This window comes from Eleutherodactylus coqui, chromosome 3 (assembly GCF_035609145.1).
Source record: "Eleutherodactylus coqui strain aEleCoq1 chromosome 3, aEleCoq1.hap1, whole genome shotgun sequence".
NCBI classification, from domain to species: Eukaryota; Metazoa; Chordata; class Amphibia; order Anura; family Eleutherodactylidae; genus Eleutherodactylus; species Eleutherodactylus coqui.
This window is the reverse complement of record NC_089839.1, coordinates 204609776-204632948: the sequence shown is the minus strand read 5'-3', so window position 1 is coordinate 204632948 and position 23173 is coordinate 204609776. Positions and strand designations below refer to the sequence as shown.

Below are 23173 nucleotides of genomic sequence, written 5' to 3'. Positions count from 1 at the left end.
CTGCATATGCTTCAGTACATTGAATTGATGGATACAGATTGTTAATATGAAAGCATTGTGTATTAAGATATGCAAAGGAATGTCACATAAAGATGATTGAGAATAGTGAGAAAGCCGCACCCAAAATATAGCGTCTCCTTTAGAGTCGAGGAGGAACCACTACCTTCTTTTACGGTAGTCTCTATGGCCAGAGGTAGAACAAAGAAAGGGGTAGGGGTTAGATTGTGGGCTGGGACTTGTAGTTCTATGAATAAATGCCACAAGTGTGAAATAATTGAGCTGGATATATCTGTACCTCTAACAAGATGAAGCCTGTAACCTGACACTCTGGTATGTGCTCTAGTCATGGTGTTTCTGTGTAATTGTGATATGAAAAAAAAAATAGGGGGGGGGGGGGGTTGGTACCGTGTTAGCCAGTAGAGAATATAGTGATTTGTTCTGGACTTCAGGGCAGATGGCCGGATATTTGCAGTATGAGTAAGCTCTTTTCTGTGTGTTATGCATATGTTTTGGTGTGCTGCATATACCCTTTATACCAGTTCCAATCTTTTGAACTGGAAAATCAACACTCATTGTGTGAAGCACATAGAATGTATACCCCCTCCCAAGCTGAAAACAATATATGGTTAACTCATCGTCTGTGTCGCAGGCAGCCACCATACAATGCTCAAAACAACAGACCTCCTTCATACATACAGAAGGGTGGGCCCCAACACCACCCCCTTGTTTGAGACCAATGCAGAAGGTGCAGGAAGCATGGTCACTGGAGTAGAGACTGCCCCCTCACTTTTTCTGCTCATACAGGAAGAGAAGGAGGAAGGGGCTAGGCCCAAAATGTCCGCTATCAGAGACAAGCACATGGCAGAGCCATTCTAGCCTGCCACCACAACCTCAATCTTGTTTTGCTCCTATTGTTCACTGTAAGAAGATAATGCTAAATGAGAATAACCAGGTTCCTACCTGCTGGGCCCCCAGGAACCTATGGTTAGAATAAATATATGGGGTCATTTTGTGGATTCTATGGTTGATACCAGAGCTGAACATAGTTATAATCTGACAACTAGAACCCCTTTAATGCAGAACAGCCCAGATTGTGAGAGCTACTGGACAAGGCGGGAAGCATCACTTTATTGTACCACTGCAATGCACTTTGGGAGACAAAGAAATCACTCATCAATTCCTGTATCCACCGGACTGTCCAATACCAAAATTGGGACAGAATATGATGAGAAAAATACAGGCCCAAGTGTCCTTTAAACCGGAAGCATAGATGCCTTTACAACATCCTCTTACTCACAGTGCTTCAGGAGGAAGAATGGAGATTGTTTGCTGTCATTCATGAGTCAGATAACTCAAGTCCCACCACGGACCTAGTAATGAAGCTGCTAGGAGAATAGGCAGAAGATGATCCACCAGGACTAGCTCAGAATTGTATTACAGCTTCTGGCTGCTGCTTCTACAGTGATCTCTGTTGCTACTGATCTCCAGTCTGCTACAGCTACTGTATTTGCAACTTGTGTACCTTCCAGGTTCTCTGTTACCTACTCTCACCCTCGACCTCTGTTCCTCCTTGGTATGACCCGTTCTGGTGTTAGGGTCGTGACAGGGTTAGTCAGTGCCCAGGTTCCAGCTCAGGGCCGTCCTTGTCAGGAGGATGACCCTGCTCTCTGTTAGGCAGGAATGTCATATTTCTCACCAGTGCAGGGCTAGCTCAGTCCTAGTTTCCACCTCGTACCAAGCTATGCGCTGAGGAGTGAGTATCCAGTCTTTGGGTCAGCTGTAAGTTTCACAGAGTGGTTTTCCTGCCCAGAGGGACGACACAGTGGTTCCACACTTGAATACATAATAAGAATGTACCTCCAGTCGTGGTACAGCTGAAGCCAGGGGCACAACCGGTGTCCATCAGGTAATACCACCAACCATCTGCTACCTGCCAGGGCTTACACTGCATCTGGAAAAATTTCTGAAGTACAGTATCCTGAGGAGATGCCAATCACCCTGGAACCCCCCTCTCCTGCCTGTAAAGAAACCTGGAATAACAGAGTATCACCCAGCCCAGGATCTCAGAGCAGTGAATCAAGCTGTGGTTACTTTGCATTAGACAGTACCCAACCCGTACACTTTGCTTGGACTAATACCTGGGGAAGCAACTCACTTTACTGTGCTGAATTTGAAACACGCTTTCTTCACCGCCAGGCTGACAGAAGATAGTCATCTTGTCTTTGCCTTCCAATGGGAAGACCCAAGAACTGGAGAAAAGTGTTCAAGAACTCACCCACACTCTTCAGAGAAGCTCTTGCTACTGACCTAAGGAAATTCTCTCTCCCTTCCCAGCCAGGCAATGTATTGCTACAGTATGTGGATGACCTCCTCATAACTGAATCTACCTCTGAGCGGTGTCTGCAGAACACTAAGACAGTGCTTCATCATCTCTATGAAACTAGATATAAAGTCTTAAGAAAGAAGCCACAGATCTGCTAAGCAACTGTCAAATACTTGGGATTTCACATCTCAGCGGAAAGGTACAACTGGGAGTTGAAAGAAAGTAGGCCATCTGCAATATCGCTGTACCAACCACCTGAAGCAAAAGTCATAGAATTCCTTGGAGCTGCCAGATTCTGCAGAATATGGATACCTGGCTTTGCTGAAATGGCCAAACCCCTCTATTAAGTCACAAAGGGAGGTGAAGATGCCCCCTACTGCTAGAAGCAGGAACATACAAGGGCCTAGGAAAACTTCAAGCAGGCCCTCCTAAAAGCATTGGCACCGGCCTTGCCTAATCTGGAAAGGCCATTTATTCTGTAAGTTCATAGGAAGAAGGGACTGGCGATTGGTGTTCTCACCCAGATGATGGGATCATGACATCAACCTGTTGCCTATTTCTCCAAGCAACTTGATAATGTGGTCATGAGATGGCCTTCCTGCCTGAGAAGACTGGCAGCAACAGTGACCTTGGTTACGGAGGCTGACAAGCTAACCCTGGGTCAAGATTTTACAGTATGAGTGCCACCTTCTATCCTAACTCTGATGGACGCCAAAGGTCACCACTGGCTGACAAATGCTTGCATAATAAAGTATCAAGGCTTCCTATGTGAAAACCCAAGACAGAAGTTGGAAGTGTGTACTACTCTAAATCAAGCAACCCTGTTGTCTACCAGAACTGGAACCCCTGACTATAACTCTGTGAGGTGATAAATAAAGTTTTAGCAGCTATCCTGACCAATGGAACACACCGCTTGAAGCTCCAGATATAGAATAGTACACAGATGATAGCAGCCTCATGGATGAAGGCATACGCTATGTTGAATATGCAGTGGTCACCCTACAGACTACTACAAAAGCAGAACTTCTGCCCAAAAAGAACTTCAGCTCAAAAGGCAGAACTTATTGCACTTATCAGAAGCCCTAAAGCTGGCAGCTGGGGTGAAAGTCAATATCTTCACTGAATCAAAGTATGCCTTCCTCACACTCCATGTTCATGGAACCCTGGGAAAAGAAAAGAGTCTGATCCCTTCAGTGGGTCAAGAAGTGAAGTACGCTCCTCTCATTCTGGAACTGTCAGAAGAGGCGTGGGCCATTCACTGTAAAGGAAGACAGAAGGGAGACTCATTTGTTGCACAGGGAAACAGAGAAGTAGATGCTGAGGCTAAGCAAGCTGCCACTGTCTGAAAGGTTACCTACTTGCTTGAATATTGCTGTGCAAAAGTTACCTATATGTCTGGATACTGCTGTGTACTTCTTTTTTTTTCCAGGGGAAAAAGTCTGGGTGAAAGATTGGCACCAGAGGCCTCGCAAACCAAGGTGGAAGGGTCAATACACCGTTATCCCATCTACCCTGACTGTTGTTAAAGTTGCTGAGATGGGACCTTGAATCCACCAGACCAGAGTCAAAGTGGCCTACAGTGACCGTGCCTGCTTACCACACCCGACGGATCCCCTGAAGTTCACCTTAAAAAACCTCCAGAAGTGCCTTAGACCAGACAGGGACCTTGCCCCCCCCCCCCCCCCCCATCCCGCTGGAAGCTCAGGAATCATCAGTGACAGTGTTTTCTTTACAGAGACAGTGTTTTCTTTACAGAGACAGTGTTTTCTTTACAGAGACAGTGTTTTCTTCACAGAGACACTGTTTTCTTCACAGAGACAGTGGTTTTTGCACAAGAGACATTGTTTTTCCCTCAAACACAAAGGAGAAGGGAGAGCTACAGCTGCAAGACAATGAGAAGAATGAAGAACCTACTAAAGACTGTGTTGGGGGGATTACTCTATGCAGGTAAATTTGGAATTGTGCCAATAATTGTGATAAATGTATGCAACTAGCTAGAATGGGTACACACATCACAGGAACATTAGTGTGCCATACTTACTACACGGGTAAGGGGAGACAAGTAGGGGGTTACACATATAATAAGACTACCTACTACAAGTGTGAACAAGGTTCACAGAACATATGCTATAATCCAGTATTCTCTCCTTCTGAAACATGGATAGATACTGATGCAGCACGGGATACACAGGCTATACTGAAGTGTATGGGGGTTTAAACCCCTAAATTAGGATGATAGGCTATAAACGAGTGATAGCTATCAAAAGGAGGAAAATGTGGTACGAGGACTTATAAACTATTGTTTACCCGCCCATAGGCTAAAGCATATTAAGTATATATTGTTATTAAGTCCCTTAAGTATAAATGTAAATGTTTGTGTGTGCAGTCTGTTTTACCATGTATATAATCTTTTGCTGGTAGTCAAGGAAACAGTGCAACACTGTACTAGGAGGCTGCACAGGAATTCACTCTCACAACTTTGTACCCCTCCTCTCTGTATGTAACGAGTCTCCTATATGGAAAGCTAAGGAGCGGAGTGTAAATTGGATGTTGGGATGCAGCATCCCCCATGCTCCCCCCTAGCTCTGCCTACCACTACTTTCTATATATGTAACTGGTATAAAAGATAAGATGAACTAATAAGTATTAGCTTCTAATAAGACTGCCTATTGGGTATAAAAGGCTCTGTTGTGATGTCACAAGGCAGTCTGGATTTGAGAGCCTTTGTGTCTCCTAGACTCATTTGTGTCGACACTAAGTAGATCTTTGTTCATTTCCTACGTCCCTGGGTAAGCATCAGATGTCATATCGTATTTCACTTCAACAGTAGAGTGGGGAGGGAGAGTGCCGGCCACATGGGGGTACCTTCAACCCTCATGTGGTGAAGAATGGAAGCAGAGAAGTGTCCTGATGTTCCAACTCCAGGACCCCTACCTTGAGTGAGAGTGTGAAAAGGAGCCGCTGTGCAGTGTTCAAGTGTCCACCTGCAAGTGAGTGTCAGCGGAGTGTTGTGTCCTCCTCCAGTGTCTGCGTCCAGGAGTGGAGTCATACAGATAACATAGACTGTAGGTCTGTTTTCATCCTGTATCCTCATCCCTTACTTCTTTGAACTGTTATTCCTGCACTGGTGTGTGAAGTTGTTTTCAAGTGGATAAGTAAAGTTCCAGTCACTGCCCGTTCCCAGTGATTGAAGTTTCCAAATTCAACTGTGTGCAGACTTTCTTATTTGCCTGTCGGACATCCAATGGAGTAAAGGAACGGTGGCGTCACCGGTGACAACTCTTCAGATCCACCACAGTACTTATTCAGGTAACTGCTGTCACAGCGTTGCCTGGAAGAGGCCTAGCAGTGCCTTGGCTGAGGTTACGTGTGTCCCTCTGGGGAGGAGTTTGGTGAGCCACTGTGACAAGTGCCATCTCTATCCCGCCATCTCCTCAGCGTGTGCCTCGTGCCTCTGTCGCTGCAGGACATTGCACATGTTCTTACATAACACATCCACATGAGGGCAGATTTGTTTCATAACAAACCAGTGGAGTGGTTGATCTGTGGGTTTGGTACTCAGATCATCTTCTGTTTTGTGTTCTCAGTCTCTTTCAGTTTTTTTTGCTCTTTCTTCTTATTGTCTATAGCAGAATCTGAGGCTGATAAACAGAGTCATCTCCACCGTCCGTGCTTCTCCTTCATCTCCTCCGTCCACTCTTCTCCTTCATCTCCTCCTCTGCTCTGTGCAGTAAGATGATGAGAAGACTGGCAGCACTCATCCTTATCTTTGGACCTTTACAAGGTAAGGACATTTCAGGCTTTAGACATGGGTGTCAGTGATGCGCAGTAATACCTTCCATAGACAGGCTAGAAGCAAATGTGATATGTAGCTGATGTTCAGTAACACGTTTTATATATGGATTTGCAGTATATGTGTTAGGGCTCCTGCACATCGTGATTCACATCCCAATATCACCCTGGCAATCCATGGGAAACCCATCACGTGAAAACAACCTCGCATCACTGTTGGAATCCCTTCATCACAGTGCCTGCCCCATGGAAAACAATGGGAGAAGATCGCGATCCTCTGCCACTGCTGTGACAGCTGTGGCAGGGGATTCCTTCATCCCCGCGGGGAGTCCCCTCATCACTGTACACCCTACTGCTGCTGTCACAGTGTTCAGTGATGAGGGGAGGGACTACCCACGGTGATGAAGGAACCCCCGCTGATGCCATAGCAGCGGCAGAAGATCACGATCTTCTCCGTTTTTTTCAATGGAGCCGGGGTGCTGCTTCTGCCGCTGGCCCCATTGAGAACAAGGTAAAACTCCATTGCTTTCAATGTGGCCGGCACTGCTGCTGCCAGCCCCATTGTGAACAATGGGCAATATCGCAAAAAGAAAAAACATGCTGCGATTTTTCTTTCAAGCTGCATCAGAGGAGTGAAAACATCGCAAATGAGAGTGAAACTATTGAAATTCATTGGTTTCATAATCATGTGTTTTCACTCACTCTCGCATTGCAAAAAAATTGTCCGATTTTCTCGCCAGTGTGAATGAGCCCTTACATCTTATATGTGGATATATATTTGTATATATATGAAAATAAGATGTGTTATATATGGATATATACATGCATATGTTATATGTTAAGCTGCCAAAAACGTGGTGTCAAGAAGTGCCCTGATGAGAAATTCCCCCGTCTGTCTGTCAGGATTCCTCTCCCTGGAGATCCAGGTGTTTCAGGTCCCCGAGGTACATGCCACCACAAGCAGTGATGCCACCTTACCGTGTACCTACAACGTCTCTGAAGCAAAGGAGGTGATTGCTGGTTCTTACAAGTGGTACAGGCATCTAGTGAAGACCGAACTAGAGGTGTCTAATAGTAGCGAGGATTTCACCGGCCGGATCTCCAGAGTGAATACAGACCAGTTCATCAACACCAGATCAGCCCAGATCACCATACACAACGTGATTCCCTCAGACGCCGCCACTTATTACTGTGAAGTCACTCTTGTACATGGTGAAGAAACAACTGAACATGGGTCCGGGACCCTGCTCAATGTGACAGGTGGGAATTATCTATCTATCTATCTATCTATCTATCTATCTATCTATCTATCTATCTATCTATCTATCTATCTATCTATCTATCTATCTATCTATCTATCTATCTATCTATCTATCTATCTATCTATCTATCTATCTATCTATCTATCGTGGCCCAGAGTTAGTGGTGATGATGTTGTACTTGTGAACTGTGATTTCTACAACTGTTCAGCAACTGTTCTGCAATTGTTAATGACTTTATGCAAACGTTTAAGTAAATGAACAAGGTCGACTGTTCCCGATTCTGTTCCAAAATATACTTTTCTGATGTTGGACTACTTTATTAATTTGCAAGATCCAGTCCTGGAGAAGGAACAGTGGCGTCACGAGTGACTTAAGGAAACCTTCGGTTACTATCCACTGTGATCTCCCCTCAGCAGTAATATGGTCGGATCTCGAGCGACCCCCAGGGTAGGAGATGGTAGAGTCCCGTGACAAGGCCTTTCTCTTCCCCGCTGTCTCCTCGGACGCTGCATATCTCTATATCTATCTATCTATCTATCTATCTATCTATCTATCTATCTATCTATCTATCTATCTATCTATCTATCTATCTATCGATCTATCTATCTCATATTTCTTATAGCTCTCTTATTTAATCTATCTTATATCTCTTATATCTTCATCTCTCTCTCATATCTCTCTCTCTACATGGTGCTGTGATGCTGCTCAACGTGACATTTGAGATTGTGAACAGAGTTGTACCTGAGGATTGGTGCACGGTCAGCAGAGACATGATTGACGGTTGTGGCGGGTGCAGCCTGTCCCAGGATTGGGTGACAAACACATATGTACTACGCATTAGTATAAACCACTGACGCTCACACTCTATGGAATAGAGAGAAGACCCACTGACCACAAGAGCTTACACACTGACCATAAGAGCTCACACTCTACAGGAGAAAACAAGTAGAGGAAAGGACTTTGTTTTTGTCGACCATGAGGACCCAACGGACCATAAGAGCTAACACTCTACAGGAGAGAACCCTGCTGACCATAAGAGATCACTGTCTAATAGAATGGGAGAAGTAATATACAGGTGTAGGAAGCTGCATGTCACTAGCCAGTATCTGAGCTAGTAAGGATATACAGTGCAGAGTGATGCATTGTGGGTAGCTAGTTGTCATAGAGACCTTTTGATGGTCTGCGGCAGTGAGTTCCATAGAATCGGTGCAGCACAGGAGAAGTCCTGCAGGAGGATGTAATAAGAGACGATGAGGAGCAGCAGGTGACACGTGTAGTGCGGGTCCAGTCCTGCTCCATCTGCTGACCACTGATTCTCTCTTCTATAGATGTGCTGGAGTCCCCCTATATCATCATCGTGAGAGCTGTACTCGGGGTCATCGTTGTTGTCATCCTCTTGGTGTTTGGATGTTATAGAATCTTCAAACAAGGTGAATATTGTCTGGTGATAAATACTGCGTACAGAGAACGGGGTAATAGGGAGAGCAGCTGACATAGCACAGACATTATATAATATACAGGAGGAGGAGGTGCAAAATGTAGGGGACATGGCAATTTCTAATAGCTTCTTCTCTTTAGCCCCAAGGACTACTTTGGAAGAGTAGGTTATATGTAGAGATGAGCGAAAGTACTCGGCCGAGCTTGATACTCGTTCGAGTATTAGCGTGTTCGAGATGCTCGTTACCCGTAACGAGTACCACGCGATGTTCGGGTTACTTTCACTTTCATCTCTGAGACATTAGCGCGCTTTTCTGGCCAATTGAAAGACAGGGAAGGCATTACAACTTCCCCCTGCGACGTTCAAGCCCTATACCACCCCCCTGCAGTGAGTGGCTGGCGAGATCAGGTGTCACCCGAGTATAAAAATCGGCCCCTCCCGCGGCTCGCCACAGATGCGTTCTGACATAGAGGAGGGAAAGTGCTATCTTGTTGGAGCTGCTATAGGGAGAGTGTTAGGAGTATTCTAGGCTTCAAGAACCCCAACGGTCCTTCTTAGGGCCACATCTAACCGTGTGCAGTACTGTGGAGGCTGCTTTTTGCAGTGTTGCACATTTTTTTTTTTGGTATATCGGCCGTGCAGAGCATTGCGCCCTGCAGTAATACTCCAGGGCCAGAAGCGCTTAGGCAGGGACAGAAGACATATTAATTGAATATAGGCAGTGGGCCTTTGCAAAAAAAATTTGGGAAAAAAATCTATTTGGGCTGCCTGTGACTGTCCTCAGTGTTCTGGGTCTGTGCTGGGTGTAGTAGTTCTCCAAATTCATACGCAGCCAGCTAAGTGTTACAGCAGGCTTGCGCAAAATTATTTCCTGGCTCTGCCTGGGCTGTGAAATCACCGCTGTATTGCAGTGCACAGTGCAACACTCTGCAGTTCTGTGACATACTCCAGGGCCAGAAGTGCTTAGGCAGGGACAGAAGACATATTGATTATTGATTGAATATAGGCAGTGGGCCTTTGCAAAAAAATTTGGGGAAAAAAATCTATTTGGGCTGCCTGTGACTGTCCTCAGTGTTCTGGGTCTGTGCTGGGTGTAGTAGTTCTCCAAATTCATACGCAGCCAGCTAAGTGTTACAGCAGGCTTGCGCAAAATTATTTCCTGGCGTTCCATAAGCGAAGTCAGCCTCCAACCACAGGCCAATAAGCGGCACATTTAATTACAGCGTTCTGTTTCTGCATTACTGGCAATACAGCATGCTGAGGGGTAGGGGTAGGCCTAGAGGACGTGGACGTGGCCGAGGACGTGGAGGCCCAAGTCAGGGTGTGGGCACAGGCCGAGCTCCTGATCCAGGTGTATCGCAGCCGACTGCTGCGGGATTAGGAGAGAGGCACGTTTCTGGCGTCCCCACATTCATCGCATAATTAATGGGTCCACGCGGTAGACCTTTATTAGAAAATGAGCAGTGTGAGCAGGTCCTGTCATGAATGGCAGAAAGTGCTTCCAGCAATCTATCGTCCACCCACAGTTCTGCGCCGTCCACTGCTGCAACTCAGAATCCTCTGGCTGCTGCTCCTCCTTCCTCCCAGCCTCCTCACTCCATTACAATGAGACATTCTGAGGAGCGGGCAGACTCCCAGGAACTGTTCTCGGGCCCCTGCTCAGATTGGGCAGCAGTGGTTCCTCTCCCACCAGAGGAGTTTATCGTGACTGATGCCCAACCATTGGAAAGTTCCCGGGGTCCGGGGGATGAGGCTGGGGACTTCCGGCAACTGTCTCAAGACCTTTCAGTGGGTGAGGAGGACGATGACGTTGAGACACAGTTGTCTATCAGTGAGGTAGTAGTAAGGGCAGTAAGTCAGAGGGAGGAGCGCACAGAGGATTCGGAGGAAGAGCAGCAGGACAATGAGGTGACTGACCCCACCTGGTTTGCTACGCCTACTGAGGACAGGTCTTCAGAGGGGGAGGCAAGGGCAGCAGCAGGGCAGGTTGCAAGAGGCAGTGCGGTGTCCAGGGGTAGAGGCAGGGCCAGACCGAATAATCCACCAACTGTTTCCCAAAGCGCCCCCTCGCGCCATGCCACCCTGCAGAGGCCGAGGTGCTCAAAGGTCTGGCAGTTTTTCACTGAGAGTGCAGACGACCGACGAACAGTGGTGTGCAACCTTTGTCGCACCAAGATCAGCCGGGGAGCCACCACCACCAGCCTCACCACCACCAGCATGCGCAGACATATGATGGCCAAGCACCCCACAAGGTGGGACGAAGGCCGTTCACTGCCTCCGGTTTGCACCGCTGCCTCTCCCCCTGTGCACCAACCTGTCACTGAGATCCAACCCCGCTCTGAGGACACAGGCACTACCGTCTCCTGGCCTGCACCCACACCCTCACCTCCGCTGTCCTCGGCCCCATCCAGCAATGTCTGTCAGCGCACCGTCCAGCCGTCGCTTGCGCAAGTGTTTGAGCGCAAGCGCAAGTACGCCGCCACGCACCCGCACGCTCAAGCGTTAAACGTGCACATAGCCAAATTGATCAGCCTGGAGATGCTGCCGTATAGGGTTGTGGAAACGGAGTCCTTCAAAAGTATGATGGCGGCGGCGGCCCCGCGCTACTCAGTTCCCAGTCGCTACTACATTTCCCGATGTGCTGTCCCAGCCCTGCACGACCACGTCTCCCGCAACATTGTACGCGCCCTCACCAACGCGGTTACTGCCAAGGTCCACTTAACAACAGACACGTGGACAAGCACAGGCGGGCAGGGCCACTATATCTCCCTGACGGCACATTGGGTGAATTTAGTGGAGGCTGGGACCGAGTCAGAGCCTGGGACAGCTCACGTCCTACCCACCCCCAGAATTGCGGGCCCCAGCTCGGTGCTGGTATCTGCGGCGGTGTATGCTTCCTCCACTAAAGCACCCTCCTCCAACGCAACCTCTGTCTCGCAATCAAGATGTGTCAGCAGCAGCACGTCGCCAGCAGTCGGTGTCGCGCGGCATGGCAGCACAGCGGTGGGCAAGCGTCAGCAGGCCGTGCTTAAACTACTCAGCTTAGGAGATAAGAGGCACATGGCCCACGAACTGCTGCAGGGTCTGACAGAGCAGACCGACCGCTCGCTTGCGCCGCTGAGCCTCCAACCGGGCATGGTCGTGTGTGACAACGGCCGTAACCTGGTGGCGGCTCTGCAGCTCGGCAGCCTCACGCACGTGCCATGCCTGGCCCACGTCTTTAATTTGGTGGTTCAGCGCTTTCTGAAAAGCTACCCACGCTTGTCAGACCTGCTCGGAAAGGTGCGCCAGCTCTGCGCACATTTCCGCAAGTCCCACACGGACGCTGCCACCCTGCGCACCCTGCAACATCGGTTTCATCTGCCAGTGCACCGACTGCTTTGCGACGTGCCCCCACGGTGGAACTCTACGCTCCACATGTTGGCCAGGCTCTATGAGCAGCGTAGAGCTATAGTGGAATACCAACTTCAACATGGGCAGCGCAGTGGGAGTCAGCCTCCTCAAATCTTTTCAGAAGAGTGGGCCTGGTTGGCAGACATCTGCCAGGTCTTTGGAAAGTTTGAGGAGTCTACCCAGGTGGTGAGCGGCGATGCTGCAATCATTAGCGTCAGCATCCCTCTGCTATGCCTCTTGAGAAGTTCCCTGCAAAGCATAAAGGCAGGCGCTTTGCGCTCGGAAACAGAGCCGGGGGAAGACAGTATGTCGCTGGATAGTCAGAACACCCTCCTGTCTATATCTCAGCGCGGTGAGGAGGAGGAGGAAGATGAGGAGGAGGGGGAAGAGACAGCTTGGCCCACTGCTGAGGGTACCCATGCTGCTTGCCTGTCATCCTTTCAGCGTTTATGGCCTGAGGAGGAGGAGGAGGAGGATCCTGAAAGTGATCTTCCTAGTGAGGACAGCCATGTGTTGCGTACAGGTACCCTGGCACACATGGCTGACTTCATGTTAGGATGCCTTTCTCGTGACCCTCGCGTTACACGCATTCTGGCCACTACGGATTACTGGGTGTACACACTGCTTGACCCACGGTATAAGGAGAACCTTTCCACTCTCATACCCAAAGAGGAAAGGGGTTCGAGAGTGATGCTATACCACAGGACCCTGGCGGACAAACTGATGGTAAAATTCCCATCCGACAGCGCTAGTGGCCGAAGGCGCAGTTCCGAGGGCCAGGTAGCAGGGGAGGCGCGGAGATCAGGCAGCATGTACAGCACAGGCAGGGCAATACTCTCTAAGGCCCTTGACAGCTTTATGGCTCCCCAGCAAGACTGTGTCACCGCTCCCCAGTCAAGGCTGAGTCGGCAGGAGCACTGTAAAAGGATGGTGAGGGAGTACGTAGCCGATCGCACGACCGTCCTCGGTGACGCCTCTGCCCCCTACAACTACTGGGTGTCGAAGCTGGACACGTGGCCTGAACTCGCGCTGTATGCCCTGGAGGTACTTGCTTGTCCTGCGGCTAGCGTCTTGTCAGAGAGGGTGTTTAGTGCGGCTGGGGGAATCATCACGGATAAGCGTACCCGCCTGTCAACCGACAGTGCCGACAGGCTTACACTCATCAAGATGAACAAAGCCTGGATTTCCCCAGACTTCTCTTCTTTACCAGCGGACAGCAGCGATACCTAAGCAATACGTCGGCTGCACCCGCGGATTGAAGCATCGTTCTCTATCCCCATCAAAAACGGGGACCTCTTTGCTTCATCAATCTGTGTATAACATTCCTCCTCCTCCTCCTGCTCCTCCTCCTGAAACCTCACATAATCACGCCGAACGGGCAATTTTTCTTAGGCCCACAAGGCTCAGGCATATAATTTTTGTAAACAATTTTTAGACGTTTCAATGCTCATTAAAGCGTTGAAACTTTCACCTGAACCAATTTTTATTTTAACTGGGCTGCCTCCAGGCCTAGTTACCAATTAAGCCACATTAACCAAAGCGATTAATGGGTTTCACCTGCCCTCTTGGTTGGGCATGGGCAATTTTTCTCAGGTACATTAGTACTGTTGGTACACCAATTTTTGGGGGCCCTCGCCTACAGTGTAATCAAATTAATTTTTAGCCCACCTGCATTACAGCTGACGTTACATCAGCTGTGTTGGGCACTGCAATGGGATGTATTTATGTACCGCCGGTGGCTTCCAGGGAGCCACCCATGCTGTGGGTCCACAGGGAGTTGTAACTGCATGTGTCCACTTCTAAAGAACCCCAGTCTGACTGGGGCATGCAGTGTGGGCCGAAGCCCACCTGCATTAAACATGACATTACCTCAGCTGTGATGGGCAATGCAATGGAATATATTTATGTACCGCCGGTGGGTTCCTGGCACCCACCCATGCTGTCGGTCCACAGGGACTTCACAATAGGGAGTTGTACCTGCCTGTGTCTATGAATTAAAAAGCCCGGTCTGACTGGGGCATGCAGTGTGCGCTGAAGCCCACCTGCATTTAATCGGACGTTACCTCAGCTGTGATGGGCACTGCAATGGGATATATTAATGTATAGCCGGTGGGTTCCAGGGAGCCACCCATGCTGTGGGTGCACACGGAATTCCCATTGCGGAGTTGTACCTGCCTGTGACTGTTTATAAAAAAACGCGGTCTGACTGGGGCATGCAGACACCTTGACAGAATGAATAGTGTGTGGCACATAGGTTCCCCATTGCTATGCCCACGTGTGCAGCTCCTGATGGAGGTGGCACAGGATTGGATTTCTCATTGCTTCTGTACAGCATTGTGGACTATCGCCCCGCCCCTTTTAAAGAGGGTCACTGCCTAGCCGTGCCAACCCTCTGCAGTGTGTGCCTGCGGTTCCTCCTCATGGGAGACGCACTTATATATAGACATGAGTGTGGCGTGGCATGAGGGCAGCTGAAGGCTGGGCAGGGACAGTTTGGTGTGCGCTGTGGACACTGGGTCGTGGGGGGGGGGGCAGCATGTAACCCAGGAGAAGTGGCAGCGGAGTGTCATGCAGGCAGTGATTGTGCTTTGTTGGAGGTAGTGTGGTGCTTAGCTAAGGTATGCATTGCTAATGAGGGCTTTTCAGAAGTAAAAGTTGTTGGGGGGGGGGGGGCACTTTTGCCGCTATTGTGGCTTAATAGTGGGACCTGGGAACTTGAGATGCAGCCCAACATGTAGCCTCTCGCCTGCCCTATCCGTTTCTGTGTCGTTCCCATCACTTTCTTGAATTGCCCAGATTTTCACAAACGAAAACCTTAGCGAGCATCGGCGATATACAAAAATGCTTGGGTCGCCCATTGACTTTAATGGGGTTCGTTACTCGAAACGAACCCTCGAGCATCGCGAAAAGTTCGTCTCGAGTAACGAGCACCCGAGCATTTTGTTGCTCACTCATCTCTAGTTATATGTTGTATAATGTTATTACAGTCAGACACATGATAGAATTTTATAATCAGAGGTGATATAATAGTAGTATTACAGTTAGATACATGATATGTTATTACAGTCCAATACATGTTATAATACTATTACAGTCAGACATAATATAATACTAGCAGAAAGCCCATCCCAGGACGGCGACTATGATCTACATATATAAATATCCATGCTCAGGAAAATGATTCCGCAGAATTAGGAATAAGACCTATTTCACACGGGCGACAGCGATATCGCTGCAAGAAAATCGCACAACTGTGTTCTGTGCGATATTGCTGCGTTTTCTCATAGTGATATTGTGATTTTGTGGTGCTACAAAGTCGCGCGACTTTGTAGCGCTTTTTTGATAGGATTTTTGAGGGGCAGGAGTGACTGTCCCTGTATGAGACCCTCTATATTATCATCGTGAGAGCTGTACTTGGGGTCATCGTTGTTGTCGTCCTTTTGGTGTTTGGATGTTATAGAATCTCCAAACAAGGTGATTATTGTTGGGGTGTTAAATGCTGCATGCAGAGAACAGGAAAATGGGGAGAGCAGCCCACGTAGCACAGACGTTATATAATATACGATGGGGGGGTTGCTAAATTTTGGGAGTACATGGCAATGTCTAATAGCTTCTTCTCTTCAGCCCCAAGGTGTACAGTGGAAGAGTAAGTTATATGTGGTATAATGTTATTACAGTCAGATACATGATATCATGTTATAATCAGAGGTGATATAATGGTAGTATTATAGTCAGACACATGATATAATGTTATTACAGTCAGACACATAATATAATGTTATTACAGTCAGATACATGATATCATTTTAAAATCAGAGGTGATATAATGGTAGTATTACAGTCAGACACGTGATATAATGTTATCGCTAATATATTTTATATTTATATTTTATAATTTCCAGGTAGCAGACAGAGCGCACCCCGGGGCCCTGAGGTGCTGCAGGTGACTTGTCTTTATTATATGTATCATATATTTGGATTCTCTACCTTTTATATTTTATGAATCGTGTCAGGAGGGAAAGTATTTTATATCTGATCCTGGGGCGTACGTATAGGGGGTGCAGGGGGGTAATCACACATGGGCCTAGGAGCCCTAGGGGGCCCATTAAGTCTTTCTTCCCAATATTGTAAACCAATGCTGTCAATGAAGCCCTATAGTTGAGGACCCATGACCACAATCTGGCGGTAAATACTGGGTTATTACACATGATCTTCCCAAATGTGACCCCTCATAACTCACCTTTAACCCCTTAAGGACATGGCCTATTTTGGGCTCAAGGACGCAACCATTTTTGGCGGATTTTTATCTCCATTTTTCAAAAGCAATAACTTTTTTACTTTTCTGTCGACGTGGCCGTATAATGGCTTGTTTTTTGTATGGCGAACTGTAGCTTTTGAGGGTGGCATTTTTGAGTACATTGACTATATTGTAAAACTTTTATTATTTTTTTATGATAATAGGGAGAGAAAACGCATCAATTCTGCCATACATTTTTTTTTTACAGCGATAATTATGCAGCATAAATTACATAATATATTTTTTCTGCGGGCCGGTACAATTACAACGATACCTAAATTCTTAAATTTTTTTTAGGTTTTTCCACTTTTCTGCAATAAAAACCTTTTTTTGGAAATCTTTTTTATTTTCTAAATCGCTGCATTCAAAGGCCTGTAACTTTTTTATTTTTCTATGTACAGAGCTCTGTGAGGGCTTATTTTTTTGTGAGAAAAGCTGTAGTTTTTATCGGTACCATTTTGGGGTACATGGTCTTTTTTGATCACTTTTATTGCATTTTTTGGGAGGCAAAATGCTACAAATTAGCGTTTTGCCTGTATTTTAGCGTTTGTTTTTCCCGCTTTTTGCCGTGCAGGATAAAAAGCATGTGTAACTTATTGTACGTGTCGTTACGGACACGACGATACCAAATATGTGGGATTTTAATTTTTTTTACATTTTTTTATGCTAATATGTGAAAAAGCACCTAATAAGGATGTTTTTTACTTTTTTTTTTCTACATTTTTATTTTTTGTACATTATTTTGATCTTTTTTGTACACCATTTGTGTCCTCCTGGGGGACTTACAGCATACCACCGATGATCGCTGTGATAAGGCATTGCAGGACTTCTCTCCTACAATGCCTTATCACTTATTACAGCGATCATAGGCAATGGCAATACAGGACGTCTGTATCTGGCATCCTGTTGCTATGGCAAACAGCCGGGCTCTCTGTGATTATATCGCAATTACCCGACAACATCACAGAGGTAGCGCGCTCCCTCTGAGAACACTTCCCATACTGCGATCTACATAGATCACGGCAGGGAAGAGGTTAACAGCAGGGGGCGCATCTCCGATGCACCCCCGCTGTTGCAGAAGGGGGCCGGGTATCACTGACAGCCGGCTCCCACTGCCGGATTGCGCGAGATCGCTTATGATCTCTCGCTTTCCCCAGGGGGCGTAAGTTTACTCCCTGTTGCTGGCAGTACCCCGCTGCCAGGACGTAAACTTACGCCCTGGAGCGGGAAGGGGTTAATAACACCCAGATACATAAATTTTATATCAATGGAAACAGAAAATTAAAAATGTTTCATTTAGCAAAACTGTCTGACAGTAAGACGTTCTTGTTGCCCACAGCAGCCAATCACAGCGCAGTGTTCATTTCTGCAGCTACTGAGGTAAAACGAACGCTGTGCTGTGATTGGTTGCTATGGGCAACAAGAACGACTTACTGTTGGACAGTTTTACTAAATGAGGCCCAAAAAACGTTATTCCATCATAGTTGTCACTAGGGGAATTTTCACATCTACCGTTCTATTATTAGTGTGCAACCTCCTTATTGATCAAAGTTTGGTGAAGATCCACCTAGCGGGCGCATAATTTGTAGATTGTACTGCAACTTTAAGGGAAAAGGTTGCATCTATAAGTGAAAATCATCCAACTGACCACCAGTAAGCGTGGAAACAGTGGAGTGCGTCCATATAAGTGTCACATGAAGTCCTCAGAAATTCACATACATATATTTGATATCAATGGAAACAGGAACTCAAAAAGAATCCTTTAGCAAAACTGTCTAAAAGTAAGACATCCTTCTTGCCCATAGCAAACAATCACAGCACAGTTTTCATTTCTCCAGCTGTTGAGATAAAATGAACCCTGCGCTGTGATTGGTTGCTATGGGATACTTTTAGACAGTTTTGCTAAATGAGGCCCAAAAGTTTTATTCCACCATAGTTGTCACTACGGGGATTTTCACGTCTACCGGTCTGTTATTAGTGTGCAACCTCATTTTCAATCAAAGTTTGGTGAAGCTCCTCCCAGCCGGCACATAATTTGTAAGTTGTACTCCAGTTTTGAGGGAAAAAGTGGGAGATCTAAAACTGGACAACAAAGTGCGGCGACGTTCTTTCTGCAAGAGAATGCAAACTAATGGACAGCGATGGTTTCATCGAGTCTTTAGTGGTGAAGCCGCCTTCCACCACAACAACTGAAATTTCAGAATGAGGGGGAGGGGAAACCCACCTGCCTACATGTAGCGTATGTGCGACTGCCCCAAGTTGAATGTGTTTTGCGCTATAACCTGAAGGAAAGTGTCTGGCCCCTTTATTCTCCATGAGGAAAGAATCCCAGGGATTTCGTACCTGAACATCCTACAGATATGGCGTCTGCCACAAGAATCTGGAACAGGAATCCCAACAGGATGCCCCCTCCCCATTGTCACAATGAAGTCAGAAGTGAGCGGCGACTACCACACAGATGGATCGGCCGTGCCGGTGGTGACGATGGTGAACATCTTGCTTGGCCTTCACGTTCCCCGGACCTTACACCTTGTGATTTATGTCCCTGGGGGGTGTTAGAGTCTACATGCCCCCCTTACCACTTACCATAATCTGCGGCATCCCAGAAGCCATTGCATCAGTCAGTGGTGATCCGCTACAAAGTGTACAGCAGGAACTTGACTACAGGCTCCATGTGTGTCCAGTGACAAAGGGGGCGCACTGACACCTCTGAGGGGGAAAACTTTTTAATGTTGTGCAACAAAACTTTTTGAGTTTCTGTTTCCATGTGTATCTATTTTCTGTATCTGAGTGTCATTAAACGGGAGACCTGAGTGGTTCAAATCGAGATGATGATTTGTAATAACCGTGTGCAAGAACGGTCTTGGGATGTTCTCCCCACATTGTGATCGGTGCAGACTAATGATGGCTCTTTCTTCTGATTGTGTCTTTCCAGAATGTGCAGACTTCTCACCAATAGAACACATGTTCCTGCCAGCACAAGCCCCATCGGGAGACTGGGGCCCTCCAGATATCAGGAGATGGCTCTGTACAGTGTCATACCATAGAGAAAACTCCTCCCCCACAGACCCAGATGAGGTCAGAGAAGGCGGGGCCCTCCACCTATCAGGGGATGGCTCTGTACAGTATCATACCATAGAGAAAACTCCTCCCCCACAGTACCAGATGATTTCAAAGAAGGCGGGGCTCTACTGGATCTCTACAGTATCATTTCATAGCAAAGACTCCGCCAATCACAGAGGAGGATCAGAGTTATATGACTGAGAGGTGTGAACTGATACAGAGCCTTCACATTAGTGATGGCCATGACTTCTACACGGCGGGTGATACTTATAGTTATACTGCTCATCTTCCTCCTAAACAATCCGATTGTTAGAGGAAGGTTGGAGCATCAGAAGGAGACGTCACATTGTCTGTGGATTGCTGATAATAAAGTTTAGAGAGATCTACAACATATAAGAGTGCCAACATCTTACTGTTATAAGGGGTGCGATCACTATGGCACTGCCATCTGGAGTGCGGGCTGCCACTAAGATACAGGTGTAAACTGGAGACATACGTCCTGTCCTATCACTTCATTCCAGATTATAATCCCTCCATAACATATCAGGTGGTCTGCGGCTCCTACTTGCAGGGATCCCGGGGAAGAAGGCTTATAAATGTGATCTACCACCAGATGTCCAGTAACAGCAGCCGCAGGACACAATAACAATCTTTACATAGCGCCAACATATTCCGTAGGGCTTTACAAATCAGAGGAAACATAAACAGACATCAGACGTCACAAAGAAATAAACTAATCGACAGGAGTGAGGTCCTTGCTCACAAGAGCTTACAATCTATGAGGAAGTGGGGGGGACACAAGAGCTAACACTCTATGAGCAAATAGGGGCACACAAAAGGGGAAGGGACTTCTTATTTGTATAGCACCAACTTATTCCGCAGTGCTTTTAGTTAATTTTTTTGTTTATTACCCCCCAGCAAGCTGGATACTCATTTACTGACCTCAGAAGGATGGAAGGCTGAGTCAACCTTGAGCCGACTACCTGAACCCACAACCTTCAGGTTGTGAGTGAGAGCTTAGGACTGCATACTGCTGCCTTAACACTCTACACAACACGAGGCTTACAATCTATAAGAAAATAGGGGGTCACAAGAGTTTACAGTCTATGAGGAAATAGGAGAGACACAAGAGCTTACAATCCATGAGAAATAGGGGGGGCACAAGAGTAGAAAGCAGCAAAGTAGCTATCAAAGCTTCTAGGGACTGGGGGATGGGGGGTTAGAATAGTAAGCGACCAGAGATAGGTAGGTGGGACAAACAGGAGGAAGTGGAGAAGTCAGTTTTAACTGGAAAGAAGAGAGAAGAAGACGCCCTCCCACTCTCTGAGCTGAGGGGATGGGGGGGGGGGGCGTTTTGTTGGAGCTCAGGAGTCTCGTCAAGGAAGGAAGTCATCACAGTTGGAGGTTTGGCGTAATTTTGGGACTTTTCATGCCAGCAATGGAGTGGAAGGTGGCTTTGCAGGCCCATTCTGGGGCTTTCTCACGCCTTGTTTGGTGTTTTTTGGTTCTACATTTTTCAAAGTTTTCATCAAGTCAGATTTTCAAGAAGCATGGAAAAAACTGGATGATTAAAATAGTTTGTTCATAAAGTTTTAATAAAGCTGTGGCCTACCCACATTTTAAAGCCAGCAAAGCGTTTCAAATCGTTTTTATTGGGATGGAAGCTTGTTGAAGGTTTAGTAGAGTCCCCCCAGTCCTTACAACCTATGAGGAAATAGGGGGGACACAAGAGCTTACAGTCTATGAGAAAATAGGGGAGACACAAGAACTTACAATCTACAAGGCAATAGGGGGACACAAGAGCTTATAATCTATAGGAAATAAGGGAACACACGAGCTAACAATTTTCGAGGAAATAGAGGGGACACGAGCATACAATCTATGAGGAGATCGGGGGGGAGGGGGGAAACACAAGGTAGAACTGCTTGGACTCCTAAAATGCTGGAAAAATATTGAAATAGATGCTCATTGATCGACTACTACTATTGGTCTGTGTATCGTCTGTATCTCATTTTCATGGGCTCAGATACACCTGATATTACACAGTGGGGTGAGTATAATTTGTGTTCAGTAAGATTGTCAGTGGACACACCTCAGTGACATGACTGATCCCTCCTCTGTGATTGGTCAGTGAGTGGGCTGTGTATACTAAAGGCACATTTAGACCAGCCGATGATCGCTAAAAAAACGATAATCGGCAATTGTTTTAGCGATAATCGGTGCGTCTAAATGTGTACCCATCGTGCGCTTTTTGGGGCACTGATCCTTAAATTCAGTCTAACCTATAAATTGTTGTTCAGTCTTAGCAGCAGTTCTCCACGGGTAGTGCTGATAGCATTGTTCCCCGTGGAGAACAAAGGATCTGAGCGCAGATAATAGACCTAGGGCTAGTAACTGCATTCAGTGAAGGCTTCAATTGCACACTTGATTGCTACTTAAGTAGCTGAGTAGCTACTTAATAGTTTATTCAATATGATTGCTCAAAGCTGTCACTCAAACTGTCTTTTGAGCGATTTTTGAGCGATCATCTGCTGGTGTAAATGGGCCTTTACCTGTATACTGTGACTAAGGGCTGCAGAACCTGATTATGTCCCTGGAGGCGGAATCAGGAGACAAAACATAGAGAAGCTTAGACTCCTCCTGCATAGAAATGTGAAATGTAACTCTTTGTGAAATTCAGTCTAATGAAGGAATAGTGGGGGATGTGAACAGAAAGTGATAATCCCCCTCATGAAAATGCCACCTTCATCACAGTGTGGGAGGGGCCTCGGTATTTCCGTATTTTATCAATATGAGTGTATGGGAGAAGCAAGGTACATGTGCTAATAAATCTCCCTCATTCCTGATGTTTAGGGGATGATGGGGCTAACCAATGGCTAATGGAGTGGCTAATCCCTAGCATGGCTAGAGATTCACATGATAAAGTTTTGCTGCCTGCAGCCCCCACTAGGGGGAGCTCACTGTATACAGATATATACTCTCTCCTTGGTCAGGGAATTTTCTGTCCACTCACTGTAGAGAACAGAGACATCCCGATCTTTCCTGTGGTAGCATGGTATTTGCTCTGTACTGTGCATCCTCATCCAGCAGAGCTCACCCTGCGCACACCTGGTGGGGCTTCCTCCTACAGCCCTACCTACAGTTGGCTCCTGCACCGTAGCAGATCCTCTCCAGCTCTCCTTCCTTCAGGATACCCAGGAGAACTCCACCGTTGGACCTTCCACTGAATCCCACTTGCATTGCGTAATGGGAATGGTACATGAGGAGGAGGCGTAAGATATTAACTGCGCTCTAGATCCAGGGTCATGTGGTGGAACCTCCAGTCAGGGGGTAATAAGATTTATCAGTGATTATATCCAGGCTCTATCACTGCTGTGATCCCGGCCCCGAGCTCTCCAGGAGTCATGGTGGTCTTATTGAGCCAATGATAACACCATCAGCAGAGGTCATAAGGACAGTGACAGAGTGTAGGACATGTGGTAGAGCCCCGGCACCTGGATTTGTTGTGGCAAGGAGCACATGGAAGGCCAAGATGTAGACTCAGTGGGGCGGGCGGTGATCTGTGGGTTTGGTACTCAGATCATTTTCTGTTTTGCGGTTTCTCA

The 23173-nt window shown here is 47.0% G+C and overlaps 1 protein-coding gene across 1 annotated transcript; it reads left to right on the top strand.

Annotated features, from left to right (window-relative positions):
- The first annotated feature begins 271 nt into the window (after positions 1 to 271).
- Positions 272 to 20128, top strand: LOC136619947 (natural cytotoxicity triggering receptor 3-like). The gene is made up of 6 exons (XM_066594663.1): positions 272 to 330; positions 5953 to 6107; positions 7019 to 7375; positions 8706 to 8807; positions 16111 to 16151; positions 19441 to 20128. Exons 2-6 carry the CDS (start codon positions 6059 to 6061, stop codon positions 19462 to 19464), a joined length of 573 nt encoding a protein of 190 aa, XP_066450760.1. The 5' UTR covers positions 272 to 330; positions 5953 to 6058; the 3' UTR covers positions 19465 to 20128.
- The last annotated feature ends 3045 nt before the right edge of the window (positions 20129 to 23173 follow it).

Coding starts and splice junctions, on each gene's coding strand:
- LOC136619947 (XM_066594663.1), top strand. CDS start 6,059: ATGATGAGAAGACTGGCAGCACTCATCCTTATCTTTGGACCTTTACAA. Junction 6,108..7,018: donor TATCTTTGGACCTTTACAAG/GTAAGGACATTT, acceptor TCTGTCTGTCAG/GATTCCTCTCCCTGGAGATC. Junction 16,152..19,440: donor GGGGCCCTGAGGTGCTGCAG/GTGACTTGTCTT, acceptor GTGTCTTTCCAG/AATGTGCAGACTTCTCACCA.